Source organism: Mustelus asterias, chromosome 14 (genome assembly GCF_964213995.1).
Source record: "Mustelus asterias chromosome 14, sMusAst1.hap1.1, whole genome shotgun sequence".
NCBI classification, from domain to species: domain Eukaryota; kingdom Metazoa; phylum Chordata; class Chondrichthyes; order Carcharhiniformes; family Triakidae; genus Mustelus; species Mustelus asterias.
The window spans coordinates 99,330,520-99,347,612 of NC_135814.1; the positions used below are offsets into that span (position 1 = coordinate 99,330,520).

At 44.2% G+C, this 17,093-nt stretch overlaps 1 protein-coding gene across 5 annotated transcripts in view; it reads right to left on the reverse strand.

Moving 5' to 3' along the window:
• The window catches only part of trak2 (trafficking protein, kinesin binding 2), a 94,040-nt gene that overhangs the window by 46,024 nt on the left and 30,923 nt on the right, over positions 1 to 17,093 (reverse strand). For all 5 annotated transcript variants that reach the window (XM_078228945.1, XM_078228941.1, XM_078228942.1 and 2 more), the window contains 2 exons: positions 5,526 to 5,760; positions 2,977 to 3,171 (listed from right to left, as the gene is read on the reverse strand). In XM_078228945.1, coding sequence (XP_078085071.1) covers positions 2,977 to 3,171; positions 5,526 to 5,580 — 250 coding nt within the window. In that variant the 5' untranslated portion in view covers positions 5,581 to 5,760. The remainder of the gene's footprint in view (positions 1 to 2,976; positions 3,172 to 5,525; positions 5,761 to 17,093) is intronic.

Sequence of the window (17,093 nt, forward strand, 5' to 3'; positions counted from 1 at the left end):
GCAATTTAGCCAAAGGGCAATTAGGAATGGGAAAAAACTTTTCCACTTGATGGAGGGATCAAAGACTAGGGGGTATAGATTCAAGATAAGGCGCAGGAGGTTTATAGGGGATATGAGGAAAACTGTTTCACCCAAAAGGGTGGTGGGATCTGGAATTCATTGCCTGAAAGAGTGGCGGAGGCAGAAACCCTCATAGCATTTAAGTATTTTAATGTCGGCATATAAATTGACCTTTAAAACATGAAAAATCCTTCCAAAAACTTGGGCTGGCTTAAAAACTGATGTGTGTGGTCGCCATCTTTGTAAGTACTTAGATGTGCACATGCGGTGCCAAGGCATACAAGGCTATGGGCCAAGTGCTGGAAAATGGGATTCGAATAATTAGGTGGATGGTCTTTGACCAGGCAGACATGATGGGCCAAAGGGTCTTTTTCTGTGTCGTACACCTCTATGACTCTAAATGCTGGCATTGCCAGCAATGCCCACATCTCATGAAAGAATAAAGGGAAAAAATGGAAGCAAGGATCTTGGAGGTGGTGGGAAAGACTTTACCTAAATTTTCTGTCACAAAGGATTTGAGATTGAAAGAAGTTGAGGCTTACCAGAAATATTGAAAATTCCAAGTGCACGCACACATTACACCAACAGATTGCATTTATTTCAAACACATTCCACTACCTTCATAATCCTGAAAACTCTACCTTCTGAGATTTTACTCATCACACTTATGCAGCCAGTCAGAAGAACTAAGAGCATTTTTAAATTCCATACAACAGCCAAGTGCTCGAGTAGCTAATTAACATGTTGAGTCAAGAGTCAATTCTGCACCAGCTCTGCTGTTTCTTAATGACACAAATGTGGGTTAAAGTATTGGGCCCAAAGCCATGAGGAGCAGGTCTATGCTAGTCCAAGGAACAGTGTCAAGACACTTTAATCAGTTGCAAAGCAGGTTCCCTTCGGCTATCAAGTGTCAATGCTTATCCTCAATGTGATCAAAACATCTGGGCTAAAACTCCAAGGAGGTGCAGCACTGTTGGAAGTGCCGCCCTTCAGTGAAACATTAAAATGAAGCACCCTTTGACCTCTCGGGTGGGCATAAAAGATCCATGGTGTTGTACTTATCCATCGACATCACTTGAACAGATGACCTGTTCCTTTTCACGCTGCTGTTTTTGAGAGTTTTATACTGTGTTTCCTACATTGCAGCGATTACAACGCTCACTTTAGATGTCGAAATATAAATTGACCTTCAAAATTTCAAAAACTCCCTCCAAAATCTTGGGCTGACTTAAACACGGAGAATAAAGTGAACCGCCGATGTGGACAGTCACTACCTTTTTCATTTGCCCCATGAGGTCTGCTCCGTGTGAGCCTGTTTTAAACTCCCATGCAGTTTCACTCAAGATAGTTTAGTTGCCTGCCTCCTCCCTTGCACCCAGTTATAAGATACCGGTTAGTAAAACACCCATTTGTGGGGTTGAAAAATAAGGCTGACTACTAATGAGAGTTTAGCATGCTGTGGCTGACAAAGGAGGGAGGGTGAGGTCGGCTTAGAAGTTAAGTATTTAGGGCTGGCACAGTGGTTAGCACTGCTGCCTCACAGCGCCAGGGACCCGGGTTCGATTTCCGGCTTGGGTCACTGTGTGTGTGTGTGTGTGTGTGTGTGTGTGTGTGTGTGTGTGTGTGTGTGTGTGTGTGTGGAGTTTGCACGTTCCCCCCTTGTCTTCTTGGGTTTCCTCCGGATGCTCCCACAGTCTGAAAAATGTGCTGGTTAGGTGCATTGACCTGAACAGGCGCCGGAGTGTGGCGACCAGGAGAATTTCACAGTAACTTCATTGCAGTGTTAATGTAAGCTTTACTTGTGACTAATAAATAAATAAATTTACAAAAACATGATATTTTGGGTGGATCATAGTATAGCGGCACGGTAGCACAGTGGTTAGCACTGCTGCTTCACAGCTCCAGGGTCCCAGGTTCGATTCCTGGCTCGGGTCACTGTTTGTGTGGAGTTTGCACATTCTCCTCGTGTCTGCGTGGGTTTCCTCCTGGTGCTCCGGTTTCCTCCCACAGTCCAAAGATGTGCGGGTTAGGTTGATTGGCCAGGTTAAAAATTGCCCCTTAGAATCCTGAGATGCGTAGGTTAGAGGGATTAGCGGGTAAATATGTGGGGGTAGGGCCTGGGTGGGATTGTGGTCGGTGCAGACTCGATGGGCCGAATGGCCTCCTTCTGCACTGTAGGGTTTCTATAGTTTGCCTTTAAAATGGAAACAATGGACCCGATTTTGTAGGGGGCAAGGGTTGACAATAAACCGTCGGCTTTCGTGGTCATTACTCTCTTGAAACTGGGTGCAAGTTCAGGATGTGCAGATTAGTGTGGAAAAGCTAAAGGGCGCGGTCTGTCATTCTTGGCCTATGTCACAGACCTCGCTGGATCTGGCAATCACTGAAATCAGAGATAATTTCAACTTTCTTGCCCCATATCGCCATTTGAAACCCCTTAAAAACTAACTGCAATTTGATTAATAAAATTTGAAAATGGGCTCTAGAAATCGAACTGATCAATTAGATTATTTTTTCAAGCTAATTCCCACCCCCACCGCAAATATTTTAGCTTCTACCTTCACTCAAACGTGTGTTCCAATCCAATCTGTTCGATGTATTTTTTTTTTTAAGTGCTTTTATTTTGTCACTTTTTGTTTCCTGTTTCTTTGTTCATTAAAATCCTCTCATGCAATTGACAGCTTAGACAGCCTGAATATCACTGTAGCTCCATGCTGGGATATCTCCAGTAAAGAACGCAGTAATCAATTGCAGTATCAATAGATTGCACACCGATAGAGGTGAAATTCTTGGCAGAATGACTCCTCAGCAAGATACCTTCACAGTCAGCAGTAAGGGCCCTTGCTTTACGACATACCAAAACACTCTGGGACAATGAATAATTCATTTGAGTAATTCAACGACTGGATCACTTACTCATGTAGCGGAAAGTCTCTTCGGCCTGGGCAGGAGATAGCTCGCTGGATGCATGGCCAGGGTACGCGGGCAACTGCTCCCAGTCCTTGTTCTGATAGAGGTAGAGTGAGTCTGCCCGCAGATGGTACCGGGCCAGCTGGTCTTCTATCAGGCTTACGAGTTCCACTTCAGGCAAATCCTCACTGCTGCACACATCTGGTAACAGCAACAGGGACACACATTTCAGTGACATCTTGTCAAGTTCATCAGACCAGCATCATAACTGTAATTGCATACATTAGAGTACTCCCCAGTGTGGTTCCATCAAAGTCCTGAACAATTGCAGCAGAACTTCCTTACTCTTGTAATCCAAACCCTTGCAATAAAGGCTAACCATGCCAGTTGCAGGTACAGCAAGCAATTAAGGCAGCAATGGCGAATGTATTGGATTTTCCAACGCGATTTCCTTTTCATAAAACTATGTTGACTCAGACTAATCACCTCTACCTCACGTTGGCCCTCATATCTGCAAATTAATGGTGGAGCAGGTGCGAAGGACCGAATGGCCTCCCCTTGCTGATATTTCCTATGTTTCTATGTCCCCATGTCTCAATACCTATTCCTCACTCAACCCTCTTTCACATTCCTGTTCCACTGCTCAATTTTCCTTTGTCTCAGACCCAGAATCTGGAATGCACCCCTTAAATTCCTCTGCCTTTCAAAAACCTCCAATCCTTTCCTCAATAACCCTCTGTGATTGAGTAAGTTCTTGGCAATATTTTAATAAAGGCATTTAAGACGATTGAAGCTTACCTTTATAAAAATTCACAGTGCATAAATTTCATGAGAAGAACTGAGACATGATCAAACAGTGCATCAATACATTCTTTTACGATCCACTTATAAAAACTTCAGTGTTAGAATACAGAACAGTACAGCAAGGAACAGGCCCTTCGGCCCACGATGTTGTGCTGAACATGACGCCAAATTAAACCAATCCCTTCTGTCTGCCCTTGGTCCATATCCCTCTATTCCTTGCATATTCCTGTGCTCATCTCAAAGCCCCTTAAAAGAGCCTATTGTATCTGCCTCCACCACCACCTCTGGTAGTGCATTCCAGACACTTACCACCCTCTGTCTAAAAAACGTGCCCCTCACATCTCCTTCGAACTTTCCCCCTCTCATCTTAAGTGCATTTCAACTCTGGGAAAATGATTTTGACTGTCAACCATAACTACGTCTCTCAGTTTTATAGACTTTTATCAGGTCTCCCCACAGTCTCCGCTGCTCCAGAGAAAACAACCCTAGTTTGTCCAGCCTTTCCTTATAGCTCATACCCTAATCCAGGCAGCATCCTGGTACACCCCGTCTGCACCCTCTCCAAAGCCCCCACATCCTTCCTGTAACGTGGTGACCAGAATTGAATGCAATATTCTGAGTACGGCCTAACAAAATTTTTATAAAGTTGCAACATGACATCCCGACTCTTGTACTCAATGCCCTGACCAATAAAGACTAGCGTGCCATACGCCTTCTTTACCACCCTATCTACTGCTGTGGCCACTTTCAGGGAACTAGGGACCTGAACCCCAAGATCCTTCTGCACATCAATGCTGTTCAGGGTCCTAACACTAACCGTATACTTGCCCTTAAAATTTGATTTCCTCAAGTGCCGCACCTCACACTTGCCCGATTAAACTCCATCTGCCATTTCTCCGCCCATATCTGCAGCTGATCTATATCCTGCTGTATCCTTTGATAATCTTCTGAACTATCCACAACTCCACCTATCTTTGTGTCGTCTGCAAACTTACTAACCCACCCATCTACGTTTTCATCCAAGTCATGTATATTTTTCACAAACAGCAGAGGTTCCCAGTACGGATCCCTGCAGATAACACTAGTGACAGACGTCCAGCCAGAAAAATACCCTTCCACCAGTACTCTCTGACCTCTATGGACAAGCCAACTCAGAATCCAAGCAGCCAACTCACCATGGATCCCATGCATCTTAATCTTCTGGATGAGCCTACTATGAGTGACCTTGTCGAAAGCTTTACTAAAATCCACGTACACAACATTCACTGCTCTCCCCTCATCAATCCCTTTAATTATTTTGAGGAGGTGACAATCAAGTGAGAAAGACATGGCCTGCCCCACATAAAGCCATGCTGACTGCTGTGCAGTCAAACTGATTTGATCTAATTTTTGGACAGCCAAAGCAAGAGAATTAAAAAACTTACAGGCCACTGGATTCAAACTGGGGGTTTAGAAGTGGGTGCAATTTTCTAATCAACGGACATTTTAATTAAAACTAAGTCGCATCAAAACTTCCGCCAGTCTTCAGCACGACATCTGCAAACAATTACCATGACATTAAGAACACCCCCGACATACAAGTTCATTTCTCATGGATGTTCTAATTCATTTGAAGTCAGAGTCTAGTCAGTAGTTAACAGGCTGTTGAGTTTTGCAACATACAATTATATTCAAGTCCCATGTTACAAGCAAAAGAAAATTTGAACTGAATTCTTGTCTCTTAAAATGCGGAGTTTTGTTTCCGCTCTTACCAGTGATGCTTCCTGTCTCTTTGTGATTCACATTCATGGGTTTATTTTCTGGCATCACTTGTCCAAAGGCATCCTGGAAAAACCCCTCCTGTACGGTATATCCCCCCTTTGAAGCACTTTCATCAAGGCAGCAGAAGATTCACCGCTTTGGCGCAGTCCGCATACTGTCTGGTAGAATCTCCAATACTGCCGTGTGGATTCACATAGAAGTCTTTGTTGCTGATCTCATCGTATTCTGCGGAGACAGGACCAATGAAGCTATTAAAGGCTGAGCTAAAGATTCACAAAAAGGTCAAATGGAGGGAGAATGAACCTGATGTCTCTTGTTAGTGTGAATTCTTTGATGTTTCCAAGCAATCCGACATCTCTGGCAGTGAATTTAGCGCAGTTAAACTAATGCCACAATTACAAATGCATAATCATAGCTTCTTGCAATATACTCAATTCACCGAATGGTATCAGACTGACATTACATAGAGCAAGATGACCTTTCAGTAACAGTGTTCCCACCACACCATTGCATGTTGGAGTCTACAAAACGTGTAAAGATGTAATGCACCAGGAATATAGATTCAAAAGAAAGTTTGGGATTTAAATTTAGTCTGTTACTATAACACACAGAGAATCATAGAATCCCTACAGTGCAGATGGAGGCCATTTAGCCTATCGACTCACTGACAGAGCATTCTACTCTATCCCCGTAACCCCACATATTTTCCCCTCTAATCTCCCTAATTTACACATCTGTGGACACTAAAGGACAATTTAGCATGGCCACCTAACCTGTACATGGGGTGGCTCGGTGGCCCAGTGGTTAGCACTGCTGCCTCACAGCACCAGGGACCCGGGTGCAAATCCTGGTTTGGGTCACTCTCTGTGCGGAGTCTGCAAGGGTTTCCTCCCATACTCCAAAAGACGTGCTGGTTAGGTGCATTGGCCATGCTAAATTCTCCCTCAGTGTACCCGAACAGGCGCCGGAGTGTGGCGACTTCATTGGAGGGTTAATGTAAGCCTACTTGTGACACTAATAAATAAACTTTATAATCTTTGGACACACATACAGTGATGCACAGGTTTCCACCCTGCAGTTTAAAGTATCCACCTTCCTGAACTATGAAGGAAAACTCCTCTGGTAAGTTTAAAGTTCTCTATTTTTAAAAAGCATTTAGATAGTTACATGGATAAGATGGGGATAGAGGGATATGGGCCAAATGCGGGCAATTGGGGTTGGCTTAGGGGTTTAAAAAAAAAGGGCAGCATGGACAAGTTGGGCCGAAGGACCTGTTTCCATGCTGTAAAACTCTATGACTACAAGAGATACAATGGAGTGCCTGAACATATCTTAATCCAAACATGCGACCCAGTTGGAGCTTTAATTCATGTAGTATCAATCCCGAGTATTATGTAACCTCTGGACATTATGAACATGCGCCCTTCTCATTTCAAACCAAACAAACAGTGACTTTTTAAAAATCTACATTTTGTACCGCAATCAGAAAAGTAAGGGCGACTCTGCGATGGTGGTTATTGGTGCACTTGGAGAAAACCTCTACAGGAAATATCTTACTTACATCACTCTACTCAGATTGATCAGAAGACAGAACAGCCACTGAAACAAAATCAAGCAAGCACAATATCACACCAGGGTGTCACCAGCAGTGGAATTTGTACTATTAAAAACACAGAAGGTAGAGTAATGGTAGAAATAGAAATAAAGGAAACCATACAAATTACAATTACGTTTAAAAGGAATCAAATGAAAGTGAAAATAAGGGAAGAATGAAAATTTTAAAGGTCCAAAGAAAGAGGGGAAAAAAAAGCAAATGAGCAGTATGGCAAATAGTTTTACTAGTTTCTGCATCATTTTTATAGGAAAACTGGTTCAAACCTCCACGTCTGCTCTATCAGTGGACTCAACTGGACATTTTGCTGGAATTACATGAAATTCTGACAGTTCACTCGTCGGTGGCCTGTAGTTGGTGGTGTTCAGTCTACTTTCTGCACCATCTGATTGACCATGTTGTCTTATAATTGTCTGAGTGCTGCCCCATAGTGCCAGGGACCCGGGTTCGATTCCAGTCTTGGGTCGCTGTCTGTGCGGAATCTGCACATTCTCCCAGTGTCTGCGTGGGTTTCCTCCGGGTGCTCTGGTTTCCCACAGCAGTCCGAAAGATGTACAGTTAAGGTGGATTGGTCATGCTAAATTGCCCCTTAGTGTCCCTAGGTGTGTAGACTAGAGGAATTAATGGGGTAAATGAGTGGGGTTGTAACAATGTGGTGGGGGGAGGGCCTGGTTAAGATGCTGTGTCGGCACAGACTCGATGGGCTGAACAACCTCCTTCTGCACTGTAGGGATTCTATGATTCCAAGATGGACACCAGTTTAGAAGAATTTAGGAGAGAGAAATAAGTGGGAAGAAGAAAAAACAAAAATCAATAACACTGATTCAGAGCATCTCTACACAGACAACAGGATAGAGGAGGATGGGGGGAGAGAGAGTTTTAAATCTAGAGGTGAGTCAATGGAAAATAAAGCCTCTCTGATTCGTACACTTACTCTACTCTCCTTCAGTTATGCTTCTGCTGCAGAAGGACATTCTGTGGTCTGGCAAATTCTCACTGAGCCAATCATTTGCTACAGAACACAGGCTACAAACACTGTGGCATTAATCAGTGGAACACTTGCTGGGCCGTTGTTCAACGAGGTATTGACCTGAATAATTCAGCAACATTTTCATTACGAGCGAGTAAAGAGGGTGACCGAGATTAATCAGGGCACTGCACAATCTGCCAGCACGTACTGGGCAAAGTTCCAAGCTCCAATCAAACAACTATTTCCTCAGTTGCAAATTCAGTTTAGAAAATATTTCTGAGTGACGCCGCAGCCCTGCTCAAGGTTACATCTAACTGTCTTGCCCAAATCCTATAAGTTTTTTTTTCTCCCCGAATAACCCTGAAAGGTATGAGTACAGTTTTGGGTATTTACCCTGTTCATCTTGAACAAAGACAAACTCAAATCAACTAAAGTAAATAAATGTCCACCTTTATTCAATTGAGCAGAGTTGAGCCTGCCAGGGGTGAAGATGAACTGCATCAGCAACCTAAAACTGCATGCACTTCCAGTGGAACTCAACACAATCTTGCAACCCTCTGGTTCACTGAATGCAGACCCAGCGATAGTGACGGCGATACAGTTCCAAGTCAGGATGGTGTCAGACTTGGAAAGGAACTTGCAGGTGCTGGTGTTTCCTTGCACTTGCCACCCTTGTCCTACTAAGTGGTAGAGGTTATGGGTTGGGAAGAGGGGATGAGTTGGGAAGATGCTATTGAAGCTGCCCTAGGCGAAGTCTTGCAGTGCATCTCATCGGTGGCTTACTCCAGAGCCATGTTGAGTTGGTGCTGGACACAGATAGTTTTCTGATCGATAAGGGAATTAGGGGATATGGGGAGCAGGCGGGAAAGTGGAACTGATTCGCTTCAGATCAGCCATGATCTTGTTGAATGGCAGGGCAGGCTCGAAGGGCCAGATGGCCTACTCCTGCTCCTATTTCTTATGTTCTTAAACGTTTAAGGTGGTGGATGAGGTACTGACCAGTTCTGTGCACTTGATAATGTCGACTTTCAAGTGTTTTTGGAGTTGTACTCATCCAGGTAAGTGGATTCCATCCATCATGCTCCCGACTTGTGCTTTGTAGATGGTGGAAAGGCTTTGGGGAGTCTGGATGATTTCCCGCCACAGAATACCCAGACTTGAGTCCACAATTTGCGGGGTTGATTCAGTTACGTTTCTGGTCAATGATGATCGCCTCTCCTTCCTGCCGGCTGTGGATAGCGCTGTGCAACGGTAACAGTGCTGAAAGGCGTGGGGAAGTGCTTGAACTCTTGTTTGAGATATCTGCACTTCTGTGGCATAAGTGTCATTTATTAGCCCGAGCATGAATGTAGCCAGGTTTTATAGCATATGGGGACATTAGATAGGGCGTTTCAAATGATACTAATATTGTGCAATCAGCAGCAATTCACTGCTGATGAAAGGAAGATCATTGATGAGGCAAGCGGATAGGAAACAGAGGGTGGTGGTTGATAGTAAATATTCATCATGGAGTGCGGTTACAAGTGGTGTACCTCAGGGATCTGTTTTGGGGCCACTGCTGTTTGTAATATTTATTAATGATCTGGATGAGGGTATAGTTGGGTGGATTAGCAAATTTGCTGATGACACCAAAGTCGGTGGTGTGGTAGACAGTGAGGAAGGGTGTCGTAGTTTGCAGGAAGACTTAGACAGGTTGCAAAGTTGGGCCGAGAGGTGGCGGATGGAGTTTAATGCGGAGAAGTGTGAGGTAATTCACTTTGGTAGGAATAACAGATGTGTTGAGTATAGGGCTAACGGGAGGACTTTGAATAGTGTGGAGGAGCAGAGGGATCTAGGTGTATGTGTGCATAGATCCCTGAAAGTTGGGAATCAAGTAGATAAGGTTGTTAAGAAGGCATATGGTGTCTTGGCGTTTATTGGTAGGGGGATTGAATTTAGGAGTCGTAGCGTTATGTTGCAACTGTACACAACTCTGGTGCGGCCGCACTTGGAGTACTGTGTGCAGTTCTGGTCCCCACATTACAGGAAGGATGTGGAGGCTTTGGAGAGGGTGCAGAGGAGGTTTACCAGGATGTTGCCTGGTATGGAGGGGAGATCCTATGAGGAGAGGCTGAGGGATTTGGGATTGTTTTCGCTGGAAAGGCGGCGGCTAAGAGGGGATCTTATTGAAACATATAAGATGATTAGAGGTTTAGATAGGGTGGATAGTGATAGCCTTTTTCCTCTGATGGAGAAATCCAGCACGAGGGGGCATGGCTTTAAATTGAGGGGGGGTAGTTATAGAACCGATGTCAGGGGTAGGTTCTTTACCCAGAGGGTGGTGAGGGATTGGAATGCCCTGCCAGCATCAGTAGTAAATGCGCCTAGTTTGGGGGCGTTTAAGAGATCCGTAGATAGGTTCATGGACGAAAAGAAATTGGTTTAGGTTGGAGGGTCACAGTTTTTTTTTTTAACTGGTCGGTGCAACATCGTGGGCCGAAGGGCCTGTTCTGCGCTGTAATGTTCTATGTTCTATGTTCTAAGCTGAAGATGGCTGGGCCCAGGACATTACCCATTGGAACTCCCATAGTGGTATCAACTACAATACCTGGTTTAGCATAATTAATGTAAATAACAATCTACTTGGAGAAATCTGATAAATACATTGTGGAATATTTGGAATACAGTGTCCAATTCTGGTCACCACACTACCAGAAGGATGTGGAGCCTTTGGAGGGAGTGCAGAAAAGGTTTACGAGGATGTTGCCTGGTATGGAGGGTATTAGCTATGAGGAGAGATTGAATAAACTGAGATTGTTCTCCCTGGAAAGACGGAGCTGAGGGGCGTTCTGATAGAAGTTTATAAAATTATGAGAGGTATAGATAGGGTGAACAGTTGGAAGCTTTTACCCAGGGCAGAAATGATAATTACAAGGGGGCACAAGTTCAAGATAAGGGGAGAAAGGTTCAGTGGAGATGTGTGGGGGAAGATTTGTTTTTACACAGAGGGTGGTGGGGGCCTGGAATGCATTGCCAAGTGAGGTGGTTGAGGCAGTTATGTTAGCCACATTTAAGATATCTTGATAGGCATATGAACAAACGGGGAAGAGAGGGATATAAGCGGTTGGTCTAGATAGGACAATGTGATCAGCACAGGCTTGGAGGGCCAAAGGGCCTGTTCCTCTGCTGTACTGTTCTTTGTATTATGCCCACCACACATTAGGATTTGTTAAATTACACCACAGAGCAAATCTGGAGTCGCTGCCAAATTCAAACATGTTATTTACTTTGGGCAATGCTATTATAGAATCAGTAACATTTATTGTTAATATATCAGATACAAAACAGGAGGAACCTTTTTTTACTGGAGTATTGACAGTTCTAAGTCAGCTGTCAAGTTCAAGGAGGACACGACTTTAAACTAGTCTTTGTATACCGAATAAAGATTTTTTCATTAACAGCAAACTTCATGCCCAAAACACCGCAGTGTTGATAAAAGCTTGATTATTCTTCCAGCAAAATGCAGAAGAGGATAGTTTCATAATATAAAGTGTGTCTACACATATACCGGTCATTTAAGCAGTGACTGACACCCAGTCATCTCCCATCTAGCCAGGATAGATGGAGTCTTTCTTTGGTACAAAACAAGCAATCCTACTCTTTTTGTCTGCACTGTGGTTGGGCAGATGACTGTGGCAGAAACTGCAAGTTCCTTTTTGGCAGCAACCCAAGCTTATTTCCTGAACTGCCAACACAACAGCCGCCCATTGCAGCACAGCAGTGAGATAATTGTTTGGGCATTTAAGATGAATTGGAAAAGTAGAACAGGGCGACTTAAATAAACTACAGCCCACCTCCCCCAAGAGCATTAAAAATAATTTTAAAATGACCCTGGAAAAGCTATGAATCAAACGAAAAAAAAAGGTTAGATTTGTTAAAGTAGATTTTTAGAATTTCTACATATCCAGTCATTTAACAAACACAATTCCATCTGCCAGTCTGCACGATGTTAGAAACCAAAATAGAATTCCTCCCCTGGTGAAGAAAGTTTCTAAATTTCAGGTTTTTAAAGTTTATTTATTAGTGTCACAAGTAGGCTTACATTAACACTGCAATGAAGTTACTGTGAAAATCCCCTAGTCGCCACTCTCCAGCGGCGCCTGTTCGGGTACACTGAGAACTTAACACGTCCAATCCACCTAACCAGCACGTCTTTCGGACTGTGGGAGGAAACCAGAGCACCCGGAGAGCTTAAGTGAAGTGCTACCCCACTTTATATTATAATTCTATCAGTACTGTTTGAAACAGAACCACACCTCTCCAATGAAACTAGGAAGAGAAATTCACCAACAAGATTGCGATTAACAGTTCAAGCAATTTCTAGTACGGAATAAGGCCTTTAAATGAAGACTTTTGCCAACTTTCAGCACTGAGTGAGTGGTAGCACTCAACTCTAAAATAGACAGCTCAATTCGCATCGAACACAATCTAGGCTGGCACTTCACTGCAAAGTACTAACCCAAGACTCTGCCTGCCCACTTACGTAATCAAATAAAACCCTCTATACCATTTGAGGAGGAGCAGAGACACTTGTGCCCTAATGAACATTTATTCATCCCTTCGTCAACACCTCCAACATGTTACTGCATTTTTCTTTATGGGGCCTTGTTGCTCACTAAGTTGTTGTCATGTTTAGCTGCAATTCAGAAGCTATTTGTTTGGAACATTCCAAGCACAAAATAAGTCTGTGCATTTGGAAGTTTTTTTTATGTTCCTTCTTCAGGTCTTTCCATACCACATATGGACAACTACCAGTCAGCAGCTACCCAACTGGTTTGCCAGCTGTTGAAACCAAAGACATACTTCATCCCCCATGTGTTAGACAGCTTGGAAAAAGAGACAAGACTCCTACCAAAGTGAATGACAGCCTCTAAACCAGCAAGCCTGACCCCATTTTGTAAAAAAACATAAATCTGCTTAGAGACCTTGACAACCATGTAAAAGGGCAGTAAAATGTGTATTGTGTCCAGATGCATTTTAAGTTAATCAGATCTACTATCCTCAAACACTCATCCACCCAGTAATACATACTTTTTGTACTGTTTCTGGGTGCAACAATGTCAGCTGAATCCCCAAGAATTTGATTTTTCCAAGTGTTTTTGTTCCCTAGGGATCTTCCAGGGACACCATCCTTAGTGAAATTGGCAGGCTACTTTGGTGTTGCCATCTTCAGCACAAACTCCAAATGTCAGGGCCCGGTGACGTAAGCATTTTCTAACTACATAACAACATAAGAACTAGGAGCAGGAGTAGGCCATCTGACCCCTCGATCCTGCTCCGCCATTCGATAATGGCTGATCTTTTCATGGACTCAGCTCCACTTACCCACCTGCTCACCATAACCCTTAATTCCTTTACTGTTCAAAAACTTATCAATCCTTGCCTTGAAAACATTCAATGAGGTAGCCTCAACTGCTTCACTGGGCAGGGAATTCCACAGATTCACAACCCTTTGTGTGAAGAAGTTCCTCCTCAATTCAGTCCTAAATCTGCTTCCCCTTATTTTGAGGGCATGCCCCCTAGTTCTGGTTTCACCTGCCAGTGGAAACAACTTCCCTGCTTCTTTCTTACCCATTCCCTTCATAAACTTATATGTTTCTATAAGATCTCCACTCATTCATCTGAATTCCAATGAGTACAGCCCCAGTCTACTCAGTCTCTCCTCATAAACCAACACTCTCAACTCCGGAATCAATCTAGTGAATCTCCTCTGTACCCCCTCCAGTGCCAGTACATCCTTTCTCAAGTGAGACCAAAACTGTACACGTACTCTAGGTGTGGCCTCACCAGCACCTTATACAGCTGCAACATAACCTCACTGTTTTTAACTCCATCCCTCTAGCAATGAAGGAAAAATTCCATTTGCCTTCTTAATTACCTGCTGCACCTGCAAACCAACTTTGTGTGATTCATGCATAAAGACACCCAGGTCCCTCTGCACAGCAGCATGCTGCAATCTTTTTACCATTTAAATATTTTGCTGTTATTCCTACCAAACTGGATGACCTCACATTTACCAACATTGTACTCCATCTGCCAGACCCTCGCCCACTCACTTAGACTATCTATATCCCTTTGCAGACTTTCAGCATCCTCTGCACACTTCGCTCTGCCACTCATCTTGGCGTCATCTGTGGTGGAGGCAGACACACTGGGAACATTTAAGACTTATCTAGATAGCCACATGAATGGAGTGGGAATGGAGGGATACCAAAAGAATGGTCTAGTTTGGACCAGGGAGCGGCGCGGGCTTGGAGGGCCGAAGGGCCTGTTCTTGTGCTGTATTGTTTTTTGTTTCTTTGTTTGTTTGTTTGAGATCTCTGCCCTTGGCCTGCTGCTGCTGTTCCAGTGAATCTCAGCATAAGATAGAGGAACGTCATCTTATTTTTTCAATTAGACGATTTACAGCCTTCTGGATTCAACATCGAATTCAATAATTTCAGATCGTGACCCCACATTGCTTTTTTTTCTTTGCATGATTTGGATTTTCTCTTTTTATTGCCTCCTTTATTTTTGCTTTCACAACAGCAACACATCTGCTCTAGGTACATCTTTTGCTTCTTTTCTTGTCCCATCACCATTCCCTTTGACCTTCTAACACTCAGGAGGCTAAGGAAATTTGGCATGTCCACTATGACTCTCACCAACTTTTACAGATTCACCACAGAAAGCAGTTGTATCACAGCTTAGCATGGCTTCTGCTCTGTCCAAGACCACACCAAACTACAGAGAGTCATGAACGAAGCCCAGTCCAACAAGCAAACCAGCCTCCCATCCATTGACTGTCTACATTTTCCATTGCCTCAGAAAAGCAGCCAACATAATCTAGGGTCCCACGCACCCTGGACACACACTCTTCCACCTTCTTCTGTTGGGAAAAAGATACAAAAGCCTGAGGTCGTGTACCAACTGACTCAAGAACAGCTTCTTCCCTGCTGCCATCAGATTTTTGAATGCTACCTACCTTAAGTTGATCTTTCTCTGCACCCTAGCTATGACTGTAGCACTAAATTCTGCACCCTCCTTTCTCTCTCTCTCATGTACGGTATGCTTTGTCTGTATAGCGTTCAAGAAACAATACTTTTCACTGTATACTAATACATGGGCGACACGGTGGCACAGTGGTTAGCACTGCTGCCTCTCAACTCCAGGGACCCGGGTTCGATTCCCAGCTTGGGTCACTGTGTGGAGTTCGCATATTCCCCCCATGTCTGTGTGAGTTTCCTCCTGATGCTCCGGTTTCCTCCCCACAGTCTGAAGATGTGCGGGTTAGGTTGATTGACCATGCCAAATTGCCCGTGTGTCCCGGGAGACATAGGTTAGAGGGATTAGTGGGGTAAATATGTGGGGTTATGGCATAGGGCCTGGGTGGGATTCTTGTTGGTGCAGACTTGATGGGCCGAATGGCCTCCTTCTGCATCGTTGGGGTTCTACGATTTTATGATGTGACAATAATGGGCGGCACGGTGGCACAGTGGTTAGCACTGCTGCTTCACAGCTCCAGGGACCCGGCTTGGGTCACTGTCTGTGTGGAGTTTGCACATTCTCCTCGTGTCTGCGTGGGTTTCCTCCGGGTGCTCCGGTTTCCTCCCACAGTCCAAAGATGTGCGGGTTAGGTTGATTGGCCATGCTAAAATTGCCCCTTAGTGTCTTGGGATGAGTAGATTAGAGGGATTAGCGGGTAAAATATTTAGGGATATGGGGGTAGGGCCTGAGGGTGGGATTGTGGTCGGTGCAGACTCGATGGGCCGAATGGCCTCTTTCTGTACTGTGGGGTTTCTATTAAAAAAAATAATAAATCAAATCAAGTGTTCTCTCATTCAATCTCCCATCTTCTATCCTATCACTGATCTTTCTTTTGTCCTCGTCCCACCCTATCCTTTGTTCAAAACCTATTACATCTCAGTCAGTAAAGATAGGCGAGGTGATGAATGAATACTTTTCTTCAGTGTTCACCAAGGAGAGGGGCCATGTTTTTGAGGAAGAGAAGGTGTTACAGGCTAATAGGCTGGAGGAAATAGATGTTCGGAGGGAGGATGTACTGGCAGTTTTGAATAAACTGAAGGTCGATAAGTCCCCTGGGCCTGATGAAATATATCCTAGGATTCTTTGGGAGGCAAGGGATGAGATTGCAGAGCCTTTGGCTTTCATCTTTGGGTCCTCACTGTCCACGGGGATGGTGCCAAAGGACTGGAGATTGGCAAATGTTGTTCCTCTGTTTAAGAAAGGGAGTAGAAATGACCCTGGTAATTATAGACCGGTTAGTCTTCGGTGGTTGGTAAATTGATGGAAAAGGTCCTTAGGGATGGGATTTACGACCATTTAGAAAGATGCGGATTAATCCGGGATAGTCAGCACGGATTAGTGAAGGGCAAGTCGTGCCTCACAAATTTGATTGAACTTTTTGAGGAGGTAACTAAGTGTGTTGATGAAGGTAGGGCAGTTGATGTCATATACATGGATTTTAGTAAGGCGTTTGATAAGGTCCCCCATGGTCGGCTTATGATGAAACTGAGGAGGTGTGGGATAGAGGGAAAGTTGGCCGATTGGATAGGTAACTGGCTGTCTGATCGAAGACAGAGGATGGTGGTGGATGGAAAATTTTCGGATTGGAGGCAGGTTGCTAGCAGAGTGCCACAGGGATCAGTGCTGGGTCCTCTGCTCTTTGTGATTTTTATTAATGACTTAGAGGAGGGGGCTGAAGGGTGGATCAGTAAATTTGCTGATGACACCAAGATTGGTGGAGTAGTGGATGAGGTGGAGGGCTGTTGTAGGCTGCAAAGAGACATAGATAGGATGCAAAGCTGGGCTGAAAAATGGCAAATGGAGTTTAACCCGGATAAATATGAGCTGATTTATTTTGGTAGGACTAATTTAAATGTGGATTACAGGGTCAAAGGTAGGGTTCTGAAGACTGTGGAGGAACAGAGAGATCTT